At 30.9% G+C, this 16,890-nt stretch overlaps 1 protein-coding gene across 2 annotated transcripts in view; it reads left to right on the forward strand.

Moving 5' to 3' along the window:
- The window catches only part of LOC128385782 (nephrin-like), a 74,281-nt gene extending 57,466 nt beyond the window's left edge, over window positions 1-16,815 (forward strand). Inside the window, exons 6-17 of one of the 2 annotated variants that reach the window (XM_053344696.1) lie at window positions 541-1,047; window positions 2,175-2,389; window positions 3,113-3,200; window positions 4,989-5,285; window positions 5,804-6,106; window positions 7,207-7,482; window positions 8,265-8,612; window positions 12,635-13,342; window positions 13,639-13,812; window positions 15,173-15,339; window positions 15,870-16,035; window positions 16,488-16,815. In XM_053344696.1, the coding sequence (XP_053200671.1) occupies window positions 541-1,047; window positions 2,175-2,389; window positions 3,113-3,200; window positions 4,989-5,285; window positions 5,804-6,106; window positions 7,207-7,482; window positions 8,265-8,612; window positions 12,635-13,342; window positions 13,639-13,812; window positions 15,173-15,339; window positions 15,870-16,035; window positions 16,488-16,543 (3,305 nt within the window). In that variant the 3' untranslated portion in view covers window positions 16,544-16,815. The remainder of the gene's footprint in view (window positions 1-540; window positions 1,048-2,174; window positions 2,390-3,112; window positions 3,201-4,988; window positions 5,286-5,803; window positions 6,107-7,206; window positions 7,483-8,264; window positions 8,613-12,634; window positions 13,343-13,638; window positions 13,813-15,172; window positions 15,340-15,869; window positions 16,036-16,487) is intronic. The other variant, XM_053344697.1, reaches the window with a different exon arrangement.
- The last annotated feature ends 75 nt before the right edge of the window (window positions 16,816-16,890 follow it).

Genomic DNA, 16,890 nt, shown 5'->3' on the forward strand with positions numbered 1-16,890 from the left:
TCACCTTTGCAATTAGATTTGATTGAAGAAAAATTTTAATTCCTGCTAATTTGATTGAATTTAATTTCTATTCTCATGATTAAATTTTGTTTAATTTACTGTAAACAAGAATAGATTTTAGTTGATTGTTGATGTATTAACAACAATAGACTTTGAATACTTATAATCATCATGTTTACTTTTTCAATTGATTTTAATTTTCTCATTCTCTTTGCAACTTAAATTAAAGTAAATATCAAGTTAATTGTTTACAATCAAAAAGGCGATAAAATTGATTGTATTTACAGAAAAGTGGAAGAAAAAACAAAATTATCACTAAAATGATGATGATAATGATGATGATGTTGTTGATAATCATAATCTAATTATGATTGTATCTCATTTTCAACCCTTTTGATTAGAGTAACATAATTGAAGACAAATCATCGTTTCCTTTTCCGGTTTTGTTTACAAAGTGAAAAGGATGTTGAACAAATTGAAAGAGTATTTTAATTGTTACACTTGATTGATTGATTTTTTTTCTCTCTCGTTCTTATTCAGCTTCCCTTCCAAATCAAAGTGTCTTAACTGTAACATCTTCTACCAATGATGGTGTCTCATCTTCTAATGGAGGTGGTGATTCAATTACCACCACAAGATCTGAATTATCACTTAAACTAAACGCCGAGGATAATGGTATTACTTATACATGTTCAGCCTCTCATCCTGCCTTATCATCACCCCTGCGATCAACTGTTTCCATGTCCGTTTTATATCCGCCAAGTGCACCTGAGATTTCAGGTTATCACACTGGAGATATAATCAGAAAAGGAGATACATTGAAATTGAGATGTAGATCTCGAGGTGGTAATCCATTAGCTCAACTAATTTGGTACAAAAATGACGAGCCAATTGATTTCTCATTTGATTCTCACAGTAATCGAGAATCAATCAATGAATATACCTTTGAAGTTGATTCGGATGATAATAATGCCAAGTTTACCTGTGAAGCTAAAACACCAATATCTTCAAATGCGATGACCACTTCAGTTACTTTATCCGTTCAATGTAAGTCTCATATTGTTAATCCACTTTTAATCCTCCTTTTCCAATACAATGGTAACAATAAGATAACCATGTTTATTATTATATATCAATTTATCATCTGATTAACTCAACATGAAACCAAAATTATCTCATTGTGATCATTTAGTTTGTTGATTATGATGAACGTGAAAAATGATTCATATCATGATAATAATTATCAGGATATAATAATTTACCTGTGTGAGTGTTTATTATTACCTTGGATATGAAGTAAATTGTATAATAAATAAATTATGGTAAGAAAATGTGAAAATAACAAGATGATAACGATTGAATGATAATGATGATCATGATGATTAAGATTACGATTAAGTTGATGATAATTATTAAGTGCGTGAAGATTAACTCGTGAAGTCAATTTTTCGTCAGAAAAGATAAAAGTAGTTACCCAATGGAAAAAGGTATTGAAATGAATGGAAAATGAATAGTTAGTAGTAGTAATAGATGAAAAGAAGAAGAGGAAAAAAAAATATAATAAAAACGATCCATTGAAGAAAAAAAAATCTCAGGTAAAAGTGGTCAAGGTAAAGAAATGAGAAGGTAAAGTTTACAGGTAACTCGACGGAATCAACTTGTTGTTATTATTCAGTTGCTTCATTATCATCATCATCTTCATCTTGATGATTATCATCAATTTTTTCAGCTCCTTAAGAAGGTAAAAATAATAAACATTGACCATAAGCATAATCGTGCAGCGGTAAATTTGCAAAACATGATAACCTCAACCTCACCTGAGCAACTAATTGTATCCCAATTCTTGCTTCATCCTCTGCCTTTGTTACTTATCATCCTCATCATTATTAACGATATCATTAATATCATATAAGGATAATAATAATCATTATCATCCATTTCTCTCTCTCTCTCTTTTCTTCTTGTCTACCTGTCTGATTACCTGTTTCTCTTATCCATTGTGTCCATCTTCATCTTCATCTTTTCTGATTCACTGATTACTCATATTGTTATCATGTTATTCTTGTTGTTGACTGTTAACTGATTTCTTTTTTTTTCTCTCACTTCTTCTCATCCATTTTCCATATATATTTAACTCACGATATTTTTTCTTCTTCTTCATTTCTCTCCATCAGTTGCTCCTTCATCAGTCACAATTGTAGGTTTATCTGAAGCTAAAGCGGGTGATAATGTTACCTTGATCTGTAAAACTGAACCGTCTAATCCGCCCGCTGAATTGAACTGGTCAATCGATGGCCGGACAATTAAAACTGAAAATAGTCATAAATCACAATCCAAGGGTGGAGGTTATATAACAACGACAAACATAACGGTACCAATATTGTCAACGGTAGGTTATCATCATCTTCAATCATAATAATCACTTTGATTATCATTCAAATGTAATTTCAATTTGATGATAAAAATGTTAATCCAATCAATTGTCAATCATATTGAAGGATTAATCATTAATCCTTTTGTCTCATTTGTATATCTCATATTTAATTACATGTTTGATATTTTTGATATTTCAGTAATTATTTATAAATTGTTCATTGGCTAAACTCATCATCAGTTAATTTAATTGCACAAAATTTGAGATGAAAAGTTTTCCATATAATTAACATATCACCTTAATTGTTTTAATCTTCATTATGATTGATGCAGTGTAATATGATAATTGGAAAGGATGAAGATGAAGATGAGGATGAGATGTGGAAAAATAGTAATGGGAAAGGAGGGAGTGATTAAGTTGATTTCATGATAAGTTACAGATATTGAACTGAATCAATTGGGCGGAATTGATTTGAAAAATTTTGCTGTGTTTTGTTTCAGTGAATATTGAATGAATCAAATAGATTTCATGTCAAAAGTGAATATTTAACTTTGATTGATAACAAAAGGCTCATGAATTGATTGAGTTATTAGTTAATTACTTTATCCTCATCATGGATAATTATTCATACGATTGATTGGAAGATGATTAACATTAAATCAACTATTTCTGCGCTTTGATTGAAGAAACAAAAATAAGCAGAATTATTAATAATCCATCTTGTTTATCTCTTCACAGGAACGAAGTGTGAAAACTTTTTCATGTTTTGCTATTAATCGAGCTCTCGATACAACAGTTACCGCCACTCATGCCTTAAATATCTTGTGTAAGTATCTCATGAATTCTCAGAGTTTGGCCTTGGAAATTCATATTTATACCTCATCCTTTTCCTCTTAAACTTGATTTTCTTGTATAATATTCAAATTTCCCTCAAAATTCTGGGATAAAGTTATTTTCTATTCTTACCTTGATCCCTTCATCACTTTGGTCTCATCAGAAGTTTTATCGAAAAATTCTGTTATCTTATTACATCAGAATCTTAATTTGGTGAGAGGATTTTTTTCCTCTCTGATGGAAATTCTGATACCACTGAGCAAGAAAAAAAGAATTATTGTTTCATGTAGTAGCTGAGAATTCTTAAGTTCCGATTCTGACTTTTTTTCTCTCTTCCCATGTTATATTTTCTTCTCGATTTTTTTCCTTCCTCCGATCATCTTGTTTGATATTATATTCGAATTCTATCATTTCCTCTCTCTCTCTCTCTCTCTCTCTCTCTCTCTCTTGTCTCTATTTCAAATCACCCAAGTTGTGAACTAATCCTAACATTCAGAATTTTATCCATGAGTTTTATCACTTTCTCTCCATGTTATTTATCTTGAACTGAGAAAATTTGAAAACAGTGAATCCCTCAAAGTTCATCTTTCTCTTATCCTCTTGACCAATTTCATTTGGAACTTTTTTCCCCTTCTAAATGTTGATATTATCTTGGAGACTTTATCTTGTCCCCTGTCAGAATTTACCTCTCAATTTATATCTTGAATTTCATTCTGGTCAATAGATTGTTGAATGTCCGGTTGACTATCATTGAGGTTAATTAAATTTCCAAACTTAATTTTCTTCCTGTTCTCTTTCAAATTAATGATTAACTGAGTCTCAACTATTTTTTTCTTCTTATTGATTAACTTTGATGTAGGTTAATGATTAAGATGAAGATCAACTTGTTGATTATTATTCAATGATTCAAATCTTTCATCATTTAGAAAAGTAAACAACCAAACATTGATTTCAATTGAAGAAAATCTCAATCAATCCGATTAAATTTGGATTAGCAATTAAGTGACAAGAATTACTGATTATATAAAGTAGTAGCTAATGATCAGTCTAATTAGTGACATAAATAATTTGCTTATGAATGAATTGACAACCGATTAACATTATGATGAAGATTAGATGATGAAAAAGATGATAAAGAATCCATGATATCAACAAATGATGAAGATGATTAATTAAACATAATCAGAAATGATCATCATGTTAGTTTGTTAAACATGAGGGTGAATTGTATTGAAATTTAAGTTTATCATAAATGTAAAAAATTGTTGATGATCAATGAAAATTATCAGTTATCTTTTATTTCATCCTCATCATTCAACCCATCAGATTGATAATCATCATCATCATCATCATCTTGATAATCAGATGAGTTATTGACCGGTAGCCTCTCTCTATCATTCTGATAATCAACATTATCAAAATATCTATAACTGTAATTAACTTGATTGGTTTGGGCGTCTCGTGGTTTGAGTAAGATGAATGATTAATCCAATTGCTCATCTTCATCTTCATCCTCATCCTTTTTTTTTACTGTTGTTTTCTCATTTATCATCATTTGTAAACATTCACATTCATTGATAACAAGAAGATAACATTGCCTTTCCTTAATCATTCATAATCATCCTCATCCTCCTAACTTCTTGATCATCATTAACTCTTAACAATTTAAATTTAACTTTTCCTCTTCATCCCCTCTATCCTTTTATAAAATATCATCTTAATCTTCCTGATGATCATTATTATAATTGTATGGGTCTTGAAATGATAATTTCACATGAAGATTCACCTTATAAGCCTTCAATTATTGGTTACGATGAGTCTACACCTCTACGTGCTGGCTCAGTTAAACGCCTTACCTGTGAATCTCAAGGTGGTAATCCCTTAGCTGACCTTAAATGGTTCAAGGGTAAAGATGAGATAACCTCAGGGTTTACGATTTCTTCAAAAATAAACGGAATATCATCTGAATTAACCTTAATTGTCAAAGATTCTGACAATGGGGCAACTTATCGTTGTGAAGCATCAAATTCAGCGACAATTAAACCACTCGAAGCTTCAGTTAAATTAACGGTTTTTTGTGAGTATTTTATATATTAGACAGTTTAAAATTAACTCATCAATAATCAGAATCAATTAAATCACAAACTCAAAGGCGGGAGAAATAAATTGATCTGGAAAAAGTTAATCATTTAAAGATTTTGTAACTTTTACATGGAAAATGATCAACATTTAAGATGTGAAAGTTAATTTAATTATAAACACTAATTCGTGATTAAAATATTCATAAAAATTCAACTATTATCATGATTGTATATTGAATATTGAACAACAATTAACTAAGGAAATATAATTGGTAAGATTATTAAGTTATCATAAAGGTAAATGAGTACGAAGAAAAGTTTTTATGATTAACATGAAATCGATTTCGTGATTTATTTTGGTTCTGCTTAATGAGAAAACAGTTCTAATATAGCATTCTAAGAATAATAAAATTAATAAAGAAAATTATCTCCATCTCACTCACTCACTCATCTCTCTCTCATCTTCATCACCGATGATAATAAACAAATGGAAACCTATGATTATTATGATTAGTTGCACCGTCCAAAGTGAAGATTAAATCACGACCAGGTCGTATCAAAGCGGGTACAGAAGTTGACCTTATCTGTGAGACCGAATCCTCTAATCCGGCTTCTGAGGTGGTCTGGTGGAGAAATGGTCAACTCTTACCTGGAAATGTGAAAAAACCGATTGATTCATCGTTCGGTGGTAAATCGTCCAAAAGTATTCTAAACATAAATGTTACCTCTTCCGACGATGGAACCATATTTACCTGTCAAGCAGAGAATCACCTGTTAGATCAGAAAGTTCATGATTCGATAACATTAAATGTCCAGTGTAAGTTTTGACCAGTCAAATGAACTGAAACATTTTGCCAAAAAAGTTCATCTTCATCATGCTTTTCATTTCATCATGGAATTTGTTTGCATATAAATTTTATCTTTTCTTTTGTTTTGTCTCATGCAAATGCTTTTGCCATTATCATTTATTGACCATTGTCCAGTCAACTGTTTTTCGTTTCATGGTCACTGAATGATTCTCATTTTTGTTTTACTCTCTAATTATCTTGAGGCAATTGCAATCAAACAATTAGTTAATTTTTGCAATTGCAGTGATATCGTTTCTTTTTGTTTGGTTTGCAATTTTTTCATTATCTTCATTTGACCAACTGACCATTTACTTTTACTGTTGTTGTTGTTGTTTTTTGTATCTTCCCTGCAAGATTCAATTATTTTATTATTATTTTCATTTACTCTGAATCATCATGGTTCAGATTCATGTTTCTTACTGTTGATTTAATATGAATTTCATTTCATAATTGATTTTATTTGATTTTCTCTCAACTTTTTCGCTTCCACCTCCAACTTATTGAACTTTTTTTCTGCTCCCCTCTTCTTTGTTTGCTCATTTTCATGGTGACTTCTGAACAGAAATCATTTTTCATCTAATCCAACACTCAGTGTGTTTCATGATGTCACCATTGTCTCGAACATCTTATCCTTTCCCACTTTAGAACTTTTTTTCTCATTGTAAACATAACCCACTCTCTCTCTTCCCTTCCCTTTGGCTTTTGATATTTTCCACCCCACTCCCTCTCACTCCCACTGCAGCTTAGCTGAGCTTCTGTTTGCTTAAGCTACTCGGTGTGTCTCTCTGATTTATTAACAATCATCGTAACTTGATTATGGTGACTTCTTTCCTTCCCACTCCCACTTTGATATATCATTTTTTTCACCATTGTTTTTTTTTCTTGTTTATTTTTCTCACTCTCACTTTTTTTGGACTCACTTTTCCTCTCTCTCGCTGTCAATTTCATCCAATGACACAACAAACATTTCACATTGACACATGAACAACATAACTGGACACTCTCATGGACATGATGATGAAATCAATCTTCTTCTCTTTTCCCTTTTGTTTCTTACCATTAATTAAAGTCAAACCTGAATTTGGATCAGAATCAATGGTTTCCTTTGAACTGGTTGAAGGTAATGAAGCTTCAATCAACTTGACTGCTCGAGGTAATCCAGCTAATATCAAGTATAAATGGCATCGTATCAGTGGTAATAATGGACTGGACAGTACGAGATTCATAACCGAAGGTCCAGTTTTCAATATCACTTCAGTTCTAAGGCAAGATTCAGGTTCATATCTGATAGAAGCCACTAATTCACAAGGAACCACCAAATTACCTTTCACATTGAATGTTAAATGTGAGTATCAGAAAAAATGAAAAATTCACCCACCATGTATTTCCACCTCTTTTACAGTCTCTCGATCGATTTTTCCTCCTTCTCTCTACATTACAGAACAATTTATTTCCAAATTGAATTCGATTATGCACTTACCCCTGATTACTTTTACCATGAAAATTATAATTGATATTCTTGACTTGAGTTTATTATTAATTACCTTTTTCCTCCATGATATACATAATCAATTTGTCCAGAAATAATTTGCATTTGAATGAAGTATGATAATAGATACAAAATGAATTTGATATTTTTGTTCATCTCCCCTGAAAGATTTCAGGCCTTGATGAAATGATGAATAATGATAATTCTGTGAATGAAATATGAGTTTACCATGATATCAGATGAATCTGGTCAATGTTAAGGTGCTGTTGATTGTGATGAGTAATGATGATAATGGTGATGAGAGAGAGAGAGAATGATGAAAAAAAGTTCTGATAAAAAATGAGCATTCTGGACGATTTATATGTATTATCTTATATCATGAGAGACGAAAAAATTACTAGGATTATCATGGAAAAGACTCAAATGTAATACATTAGATCTGAAAGTCTCCTGAAAACAATTCTCGTATTACCTTAAAGCCTTTTTCTTACCTAATCCTTATGAAATCCACTTATTTAATCCTAGATGATTAAGTCATTACATAGATAATTTAATCATCTGTATCAACTTGAGTATTCCAAGTGTATCTTTCATGATGCACTAATTGTTTTGGTCTTATTCAATTTCTTTTTTCGTAGACGCTGCAACAATTACACAGAAAAGTGACCTTGCCCTCGTTGATATCGGAAAAACGGCTTATCTTGAATGTACCGTCGATGCTAATCCAATAACTAAAGATTTAATCAAATGGCAACGAAAACCCAATTATGTTGAAGATTCACTTGAATCGTTTACAACTTTACCAACATTTGATTCAGATTCTGTTACCATGAGTGATAATGAACGTTTCAAGATAACAATACTCGATAACAGGTCATTCCTGAGCGTTTTCAATGTTTCAGAATCCGATTCAGGAGCTTATGAGTGCCTTGCATCCAATGGAATTGGTTCACCTGATTCAGCAACGACAAATTTAATTGTTAAACGTAAGTTAAATTTATATCATGAAGCATGAAATGATTACTATTATTTGATGAAATTCTGAATTCTAAATGAATTAACTTAAATACGTGTATTCATATGGACGTTAGTTCAAATATCGAGAATTCAAATATCGAGAATGTCAATCAAAGTGATTTATCTAATTGTTGTCAATCGATTGATTATTATTTCTCATGATAAACATGATCATGAGAAGAGGATATTCAGTTGGTTAGATTGAAGATTCTCAAAGGTTAATCAGGTTTATTTACCGATTATTGGTGTTGAATTGTTTTTCTTTCATGATGATGATGATAACCAATCAGAATTATATTCGTTTGATGAAAGTTCTGTTATGAAGATTCTGTGATGAAGATAAATTGATTGAAACGGAAATGTGGTTAACCAATTATGCATGATAAACGTTACTTAAATATACACAAGTGCAATGAAACTGACTAAGAAATTACCATGAGGATGATGTGAATTTCATGAGAATTGGATGAGGATGAGGATGATAATCATAATTGTGAGTAACAGTGAAATGATATAAGTTTTACCCGATAACTGTTGTTTCTCAATTGGTCAACTGGTCATTTGTTTTTATATAACATAGAAACTCTGGTGTGAATCATGAAAAAGGACAAGTTTTTATTGTGACCATGAGAAAATGTTACTGTTGATTTACTGATGATTAAGATTGTTGTTGAGGAAAGAAGAGGAAAATTCTGATACTCAGAATAATTTTCATGGAAACAAGAAATGGAGAAGATTATAGATGAAATTATATATTGGAATACAGGGAATCGAATGGCGAAGAAATAGAGAAACGATAAAGAAGATCAACTTTTATCTCTCTCTTCATCTTTATTTTCTTCAGCTAAAGCTGATTAGATTCTTGTCTTCTTTCATCCATTTCTCTCTCTTTCTCTATTTATCTTTCAGTCCATGATGAAACCTCACATTGATAATAAATCGAACGAAAATTTCATCAGCGTCATGATGAAGAGCATGATGATGATTCGTTAGGAAGAAGAGAGAGAGAGAGAGAGAGAGATATAAATATGGTTCAAGGGTAAAAGATCAGATCGTAAATGTTAAGTTCTATGAGGGGAAAGATTCGGCAAAATGAGAGAGAAAAATTTCATTTCAAGTTCCATATCAAGACGAATTACTCAACATGAACTTGGAACTTTTTTTATATTCTTTTTCTTTGGTTCGATGATTTTTGACATGTTAACCAAGGTTATCATTGTGACTTCGAATCTTGTTGGTGTCACTTTAGTTTGATACTTTTCTCTCAATCTCTGTTTTCATTATTTTCTTTTCAATCAACTTCCGTTTCCTAATGTCCACCCATCGACACCAAAAGAAAGATGTACACAAAATCATCTACTAGTCAGTTTGATTTAAGAATGAAAGATTTGGTCAGTTGTTGAGATGATAATCTGAAACTTGGAAAATGATTCAATGGACACTTGATAGAGCCACAGAATTGTTGATTATGAATTGTTCTTTATAAATTTCAAACTAATTCTCTTACTGGATTGATAATGATAAATTCTCGGCAAAATTTCGCCCTCAGGCATTATTCTGATTTTCCATCTATTTGTTTGTTTATTTTTATTTTTCAATTAGAAAATGAGTTAATTGAGTTGAACAACAAAACATTGAGCCTTGAAAAGGTCAACCGAATTGATTGACCAGTTAATCCTTCGAGTTGAGTAAAAATCGAGTTAATCAATTAACTGTTCAATGAAAATCAAGAGTTGATCTTTTCTTATCCTTGGATATTTGCATGAGTGTGCATTTGATTAGATTGGTTAACAATTAGATTGATGTTAATTAATTGACTTGATTTTGTTTCTTCAACTTGATTTGTTTATAATCAACAAACTGTAAATTTAGGTTGACATGAATTAGATTTATGAAACTAATGTTATCCTCAATTTATGAGCGGTCAAGTAAAGTGGTCAACATGAATTTCTCTTGGCTTTCACCAGAGTTAAGCATTTATTGGAACTGAACTAGTTCCGTTTCCGTTGACTCAATAGTAATTTTCTCCTCGTGAATAGTAAAATTGATGTGGTGAACTATTTTTTCGATCCGTTTATATTATGAAGAGTAAGAAAAAGTTTCGAAAACAAAACATGATAAATAACAGAATTTTTCTCAGTCTATTTCATGTAATTCTTTCACATCTTCACCAGTGGAAATGTTCCAATGAACTTTTGGACATTTTTCTTTCAAAGATTTTTCGAAAATGTTATTTTGCTTCTTGTTCTTTTTCTATCATCTTCATTGAGACTTTTTTTTCTCATTTACAGTCTGTCAAACAGTTCGAACTTTGGAATAAAAAAAAAGTTCCAACAGAATTCCAAATGTTACTCTAAACTTTTCGAACTGAATCGAACGACCAATAAAAGATACTGATCATAGTAGAACCATAAATAATTGTGTCGAGTTCACATCTTGTCAGACTGTTCATTGAGATTTAAAGTTCAGATATCATGAAGTTGAGATTGATTCATATTCTTGGTGAAGTTGAAAAAAGTAAAACAAATGAAACTCATTCTCATGGATTGAACTTTATCTCACCTTTAGCTTTAATCATTACTATTATTTCTTGTACCAGATTCATTTCTGTTCAGAAAGTTCAGTTAACCTCGTAATCTAATAAATAAATTGATTAAACCCTTTCACGGGAATAGCAGTCGTTTTATCAGCATTTCCCGCGCGAAAAAGGGCAGAAATAAGTTCAACTACCTCTCTCGAATTGTCTGGATAACTTAAGATCTCCTGTTTCTTTCAGTTGTTTTAGCGGAAAAAAGGAAAAAGTTCTGGTTACTATGGAAACGTTCTGGTGTAGATGGAAAAATCTAATAACTTGTTTTGTTTTCACACCAACACACAAGAAAATGATGAAAAACTTGATCATCTTCATCATTTTATGCTCATCTTAACACAATAAACAGGCAATTATTACACTTTGCATGATGATTATGATGATACTGATTATTCTGAACTTTCATTAACGAATTTGAATTTAAAACTAACCTAATCCTTTTCTTTTCTCTTTCATTGTATCATCTCATCAGTCAAGGGAATTGAAAATTGCATCACCTATCAAGCGAATCATGATAATAATCTTCATGATGATATTATCGGAAAATTTATTCCTTTGGTTATTCTGAGATATTTTTATCTATTCTCTTCATTTCTTTCCTTTTCCTGTTTTCCTTTTCGTCCATAGAAAAAAAAAACAAATTCCCAATGCAATTTTTTCTTCTCTCTCAATTTTGAAATGTATCTTTCGGAATAGGAAATTATTCTGATTGATGAATTTCCTTTTTGGAACTTTTTTTTTCTAAACTTTAAATGTTCAATTTCTCGTAATTTCGTTAATTTGAGATTTTAATTGCCTTTTCTCTTGCAATTTTCAAAATCTCCTCATGAGATTAACAAGATAATTAGAATCACAATTTCCCATCAACTCTCTTATTACATTTATTTGATAGCAATTTCATAATAACAAAGCTTATTAATAAATATCAACCTCTTGATCAGTTCGTGATCATTGAGAACTGCTTAAAAATGTAATTCAATCAATTGAGTTGTGATACAATTTGATTTCAATATGAATACTCAGCCTGATTCTGTTATCCACAATTTCATCAGCCTTTCATTAGCCTCAACGATTCACAGAGTATCATCTATGTAATTATTTTGATCTTTCTCATTAGTTTAAATTACATTTATTGACCTGATTTAGAGTTTTCGAATTAGTTTCAATTCCAATTGAACGTTATCGAGCCATTAATCAGCTTAATAACTGTTCTGGAAACTCATCATCATTAGAAACAATGAGAGTGCAAAATGAAAAGTTGATTAATATTTGAGACTGGAAATTAGGTTGTTTCATATTTCCATGAAACGATTATTATTTCAAGAGTAAAATGAAAAATTCTGAAAATAATTTGCAAACAATCATGAAGCTAATGATGAATATTTTTCGTCCAATTTTCAGATCAACCTCGAATTCTGATGGCACCGATTCTATCGAAATCAGCAAGTGACAATGGTTCAAAGGGTCGACTGGTTTGTCGGGCTCAAGGTGCACCAAACATTACGTTCCAATGGTTTCGAGAAGGAGCAATAATATCAGAGAAAATGACCAATAACAAATATACAGTTGAACCCATTGAACAGCCAAATTTGATTACTTATCAGAGTACATTGGTCATCAATGATGTCACCAATAAAGACTATGGTCCATATGAGTGTATTGCTCGTAACGAGTTAGGACTTAATCGTTTATCTATTCACTTTAATCGGACATCACCTCCAGATCCACCATTGACATTGAAAATTGTCAACAGAACAACATCAAGTATAACATTAAGGTGGATTCCTGGTTTTGATGGTGGTTTAAGTCAATCTTTCAGGTTAAGGTATCAGAAAATTGACACCAAATCATCGGATGACTCGAACACTGTTATTTCATCATCAACATCATCACCCTCAGACAATAGTTTATCATCATTATCGTCAACAACTTCATCCGTGGTCTCATCTGAACCTGCTCAGTATTCTGATGTCCATCCTTCAAATACAACAATCTTTACCATCAAGGGATTAACAGATAATTCTGAATATTCATTTAATGTAATGGCTTATAATGACCTCGGAGAAAGTAAATATAACATGGATAACATCAGAGGAAAAACTCTTCAGGGTAATTTTAATGATTATCTGTTCATGGGAAAAAGATCATGTTTCATCATTTCAATTTCTGTCATGAAAGATCGACAGAATTGAAAGAAGAGAAGGAAAAAAAACAATACCATTAATTGGGTCTATCGAATATGATGAATCTTGATTTTTTTCTCCTTCTCTTTTCACCGTTTATGTTAATATTCTGATTGACAGATTAGTTTCATTTTCGATGATTATTTATTCATTGGTGCTTTTTTCTCTCCTCATTTGGGATTAATTATTCTTCTTTTTTTTTTGCTTCTCTTCTTATAATAGAAACTCCAGTTTCGGAGACTGAGAGAATCTCTCAAGTTTTCTCTGGTCAATCGGGTGATGTTCCTCGCTTGATAATCATTGCGGTTTCGGTTCTTGGAAGTACATTGTTACTACTCAACGTTGTTCTTGTTATTTGTTTTGTCCGAAAACGAAGGAAAAAGAGACTCGAAGAAGGTAAGTCAAGGTCACGAAATTTCCCGTTCGTTGGTACAAAACGATATTCGGTTGAGTTTTTCGACCAAACTATTCTCATCATTTTGAAACAATCCAAATGGAACCAGTTACCATGGTTATCGAGTTAGCGCCTTCTATCGGGATGCTCTGGAAACTTAATGATCATGAAATGATTTTTCAGTGATTAATTATCGTGAATCATCATGAACCATTTTATGAAATTTCTGTTGAAAGCAAACTCGTAACCAAAGTCAATCAACTGAGCTAAATGATCAACTTAGAAACAATTAATCTTATTTAGAACCAACAACAATTAGACTTTTCAACTAATCGAATAATTTTCATCGAAAACTTTGATTAGAACTTTTTTCTTTTTCTTCTTGTGAAACTCAATCATTATCTTCATTTGAATACTTTTTTTTTCCTTTCGAAACAAAAAAAAAACTTTTCGATTTAAGTTCGAGTTGAAATGTTTAATTTCTTATTCTGATAATTGATTATATCTCCTGATTTTTTCTTCTTCTTCATCTTTTAAACACTAAAAAAACTATTTACTGGTTCTCTCGAAATCAGGTTATCTGATTAATGAGAAAGAGAAACAAATTCCTGAAAATTTTATATCCATGAACTTGTGAATCTCCATGAATATTGAAACTGATCTGTTTTTCTAGATTCGAGGAGAAATTCAATTTTTCTCATCATTAGATTGATGGAAACTCATTCATATTATCGTTACACTGATCATTTCATTTGATAATTGCTCTTGGTCCAGATTCAATTGTAATAATTTAATGTACTCACAACTTTTCAGTTGAATTAAATTAATCAAATAGATTCACAATTATGTTAATTCAATGGCTGAATTCACGATGGTCATTATCATGATGATACATGATCATTTCTGTTTCAAATTTTTCCATTCATTGGTTTATGAGATTCTCTCTCTTTTTTCATCTTTTATATCAACATGATCCTTTTGTTTCCTATGCTTTATTTCCGGTTTATATTTCCTATAATTATATCAAAACTCTTGTACCAACACAATAAAAAGTTGATTATGACCAATGGATGACCAGTAGTGGAAAAGATTCTCCTCGTCATCATCATTTATCCGCATCATGTTCATCTTCCTGATTCTAATCTTTCTCTCTTTGTTTATTTTCTCTTTCTTTTTGATTCATCTTCTTCTCCTCTAATATATATTGTCCTTTTCTCATCATACTCATTAATTATAATGATGATGACGATGATGATGATGCTCTCATTTTTGGTGATCATGGACATTTTTTTTTACTCGGATATTGACTTGAAACTTTTGGATATCATATTATTATCACCATGGATATATTTATATGTTCAGAAACTGATGGATCAAGTACAAATAAACCGGCAACCATTGAAATGTATGCACCAGCTTCCGGTTCAGGCGGAAGCTACACTAATGGACCTAATGAAACATCATTATCTGCAAGTGATGAGGAAAAGCACAGTGAAGGTGCTTACTCAGGTCAAACGGACTATGTAATGGTAATTATTGCGATTCTATCATGACAATTAAATTGCCAATATAATAATTGAGCTTTCGCTTTAGTAATTAGTTAATATTTTTTGAAAGTTTCTCTTTTGTTTTAATCACATGATAATTATATTGTGTGTATGAAACCAATTTCCTATTTCCGTTATTCATCATCAATGAGATAATTACATGAGTTATAAGTTTGATTATTTTCGTCTATTCCTTGAAGGGAGTGAAAAATTTAATTTCCACCAATTAGATTAACTAATTGGTATCAATTGAAACTTTGTTATAATCGCAATTAGAAGGGGAAAAAATCTATTTACTTACCGTTATCTTGTTTTCCTATTGCTCATCATTTCCGCATCCTTTTTTGTTATTCATCAATTATTATCTCTCTCTCTCTCTCTCTCTCTCTCTCTCTCTCTCTCTCTCTCTATTTCCTTTTTGTATTGATTAGGAATCACTATCATGTATTTAATTACATGTTCTTGTTTATTTATCTTTCTCATGATGATTCTAATTGTTCTAATTTATTTAGGAGATAAATTCTGGTATACCAATGAACGGAAATCAGCAAAGTATTCATCCCAATATACACTCTTACATGCATGGTAACATTCATCAAAGTCTGACCACTTATCTGATTGATGATCCACTGGAAAATGTCAAAAACTACTACCAACCTCAAGGATTCAGTACTTACGGTGAGAATCTCAATCTTTCACCATGAAAAAAAAACTGAACAAGAGACAAAACAAACGAAAAGAATTGAAAAGATTAAATGAGAGCGATAAAAGAAAAGCATATCAACAATCCAAATAAATAAAATGCTCATTCGCATCTAATGTATTAGAAATGATCATTACGACCCAAAGTAGAGTTCGAATAGAACGAGAAAAAAAAAGTTCGAAACAAAGTGATTACATGTGAAAGTGATAAATAGTCATAATATCCGATGATCATCATGATAATGATTGTGGAAGAAAAAAAACAATCGAAAAACATCATTAACGATGAGAAAGAACAACAATCAAACTGATTATTTTTTTTCTTCTTTTTCTCTTACATTAACTTGGGATAATCAACTAATTGTCGGCTAATTGTTGATCAATTTCATTCTAATTTTATACTCTTTTCTACTTGACCTCACTTTTAGTGCCACTTTCGGACGGCTACATCCTTGCATCACTGCCTGATCCAATAATCTGCTAATCCCTGTCGATGGATTAACTTTTTTTACAATTGTTTTTTTGAACATCATTTACCAAAGCTTTCATCTTGAGACTCAATCAAGCAATCAATTGATTTCCAATTGAATAATACATTTTATTTTACATCAAATCAATTGATGATTAAAGTTTCACATAATTTTCTTATCATGATTTATACATAATAATAATAATAATCATTTTACAATGTAAATAAATTTAATTAACTTAAAATGTGTAACAAGCAATGAAAACAATTAAACGAAGCTTAATTGATTGTATTTACTAATTTACAAAGAAATTGATTCACTTTTGCTTTTTATCATTTCATCAATTAATCAATACGATTAA

The sequence above is a fragment of the Panonychus citri genome, unplaced genomic scaffold (assembly GCF_014898815.1).
Source record: "Panonychus citri isolate SS breed McGregor unplaced genomic scaffold, ASM1489881v1 Contig00050, whole genome shotgun sequence".
Lineage (NCBI taxonomy): Eukaryota > Metazoa > Arthropoda > Arachnida > Trombidiformes > Tetranychidae > Panonychus > Panonychus citri.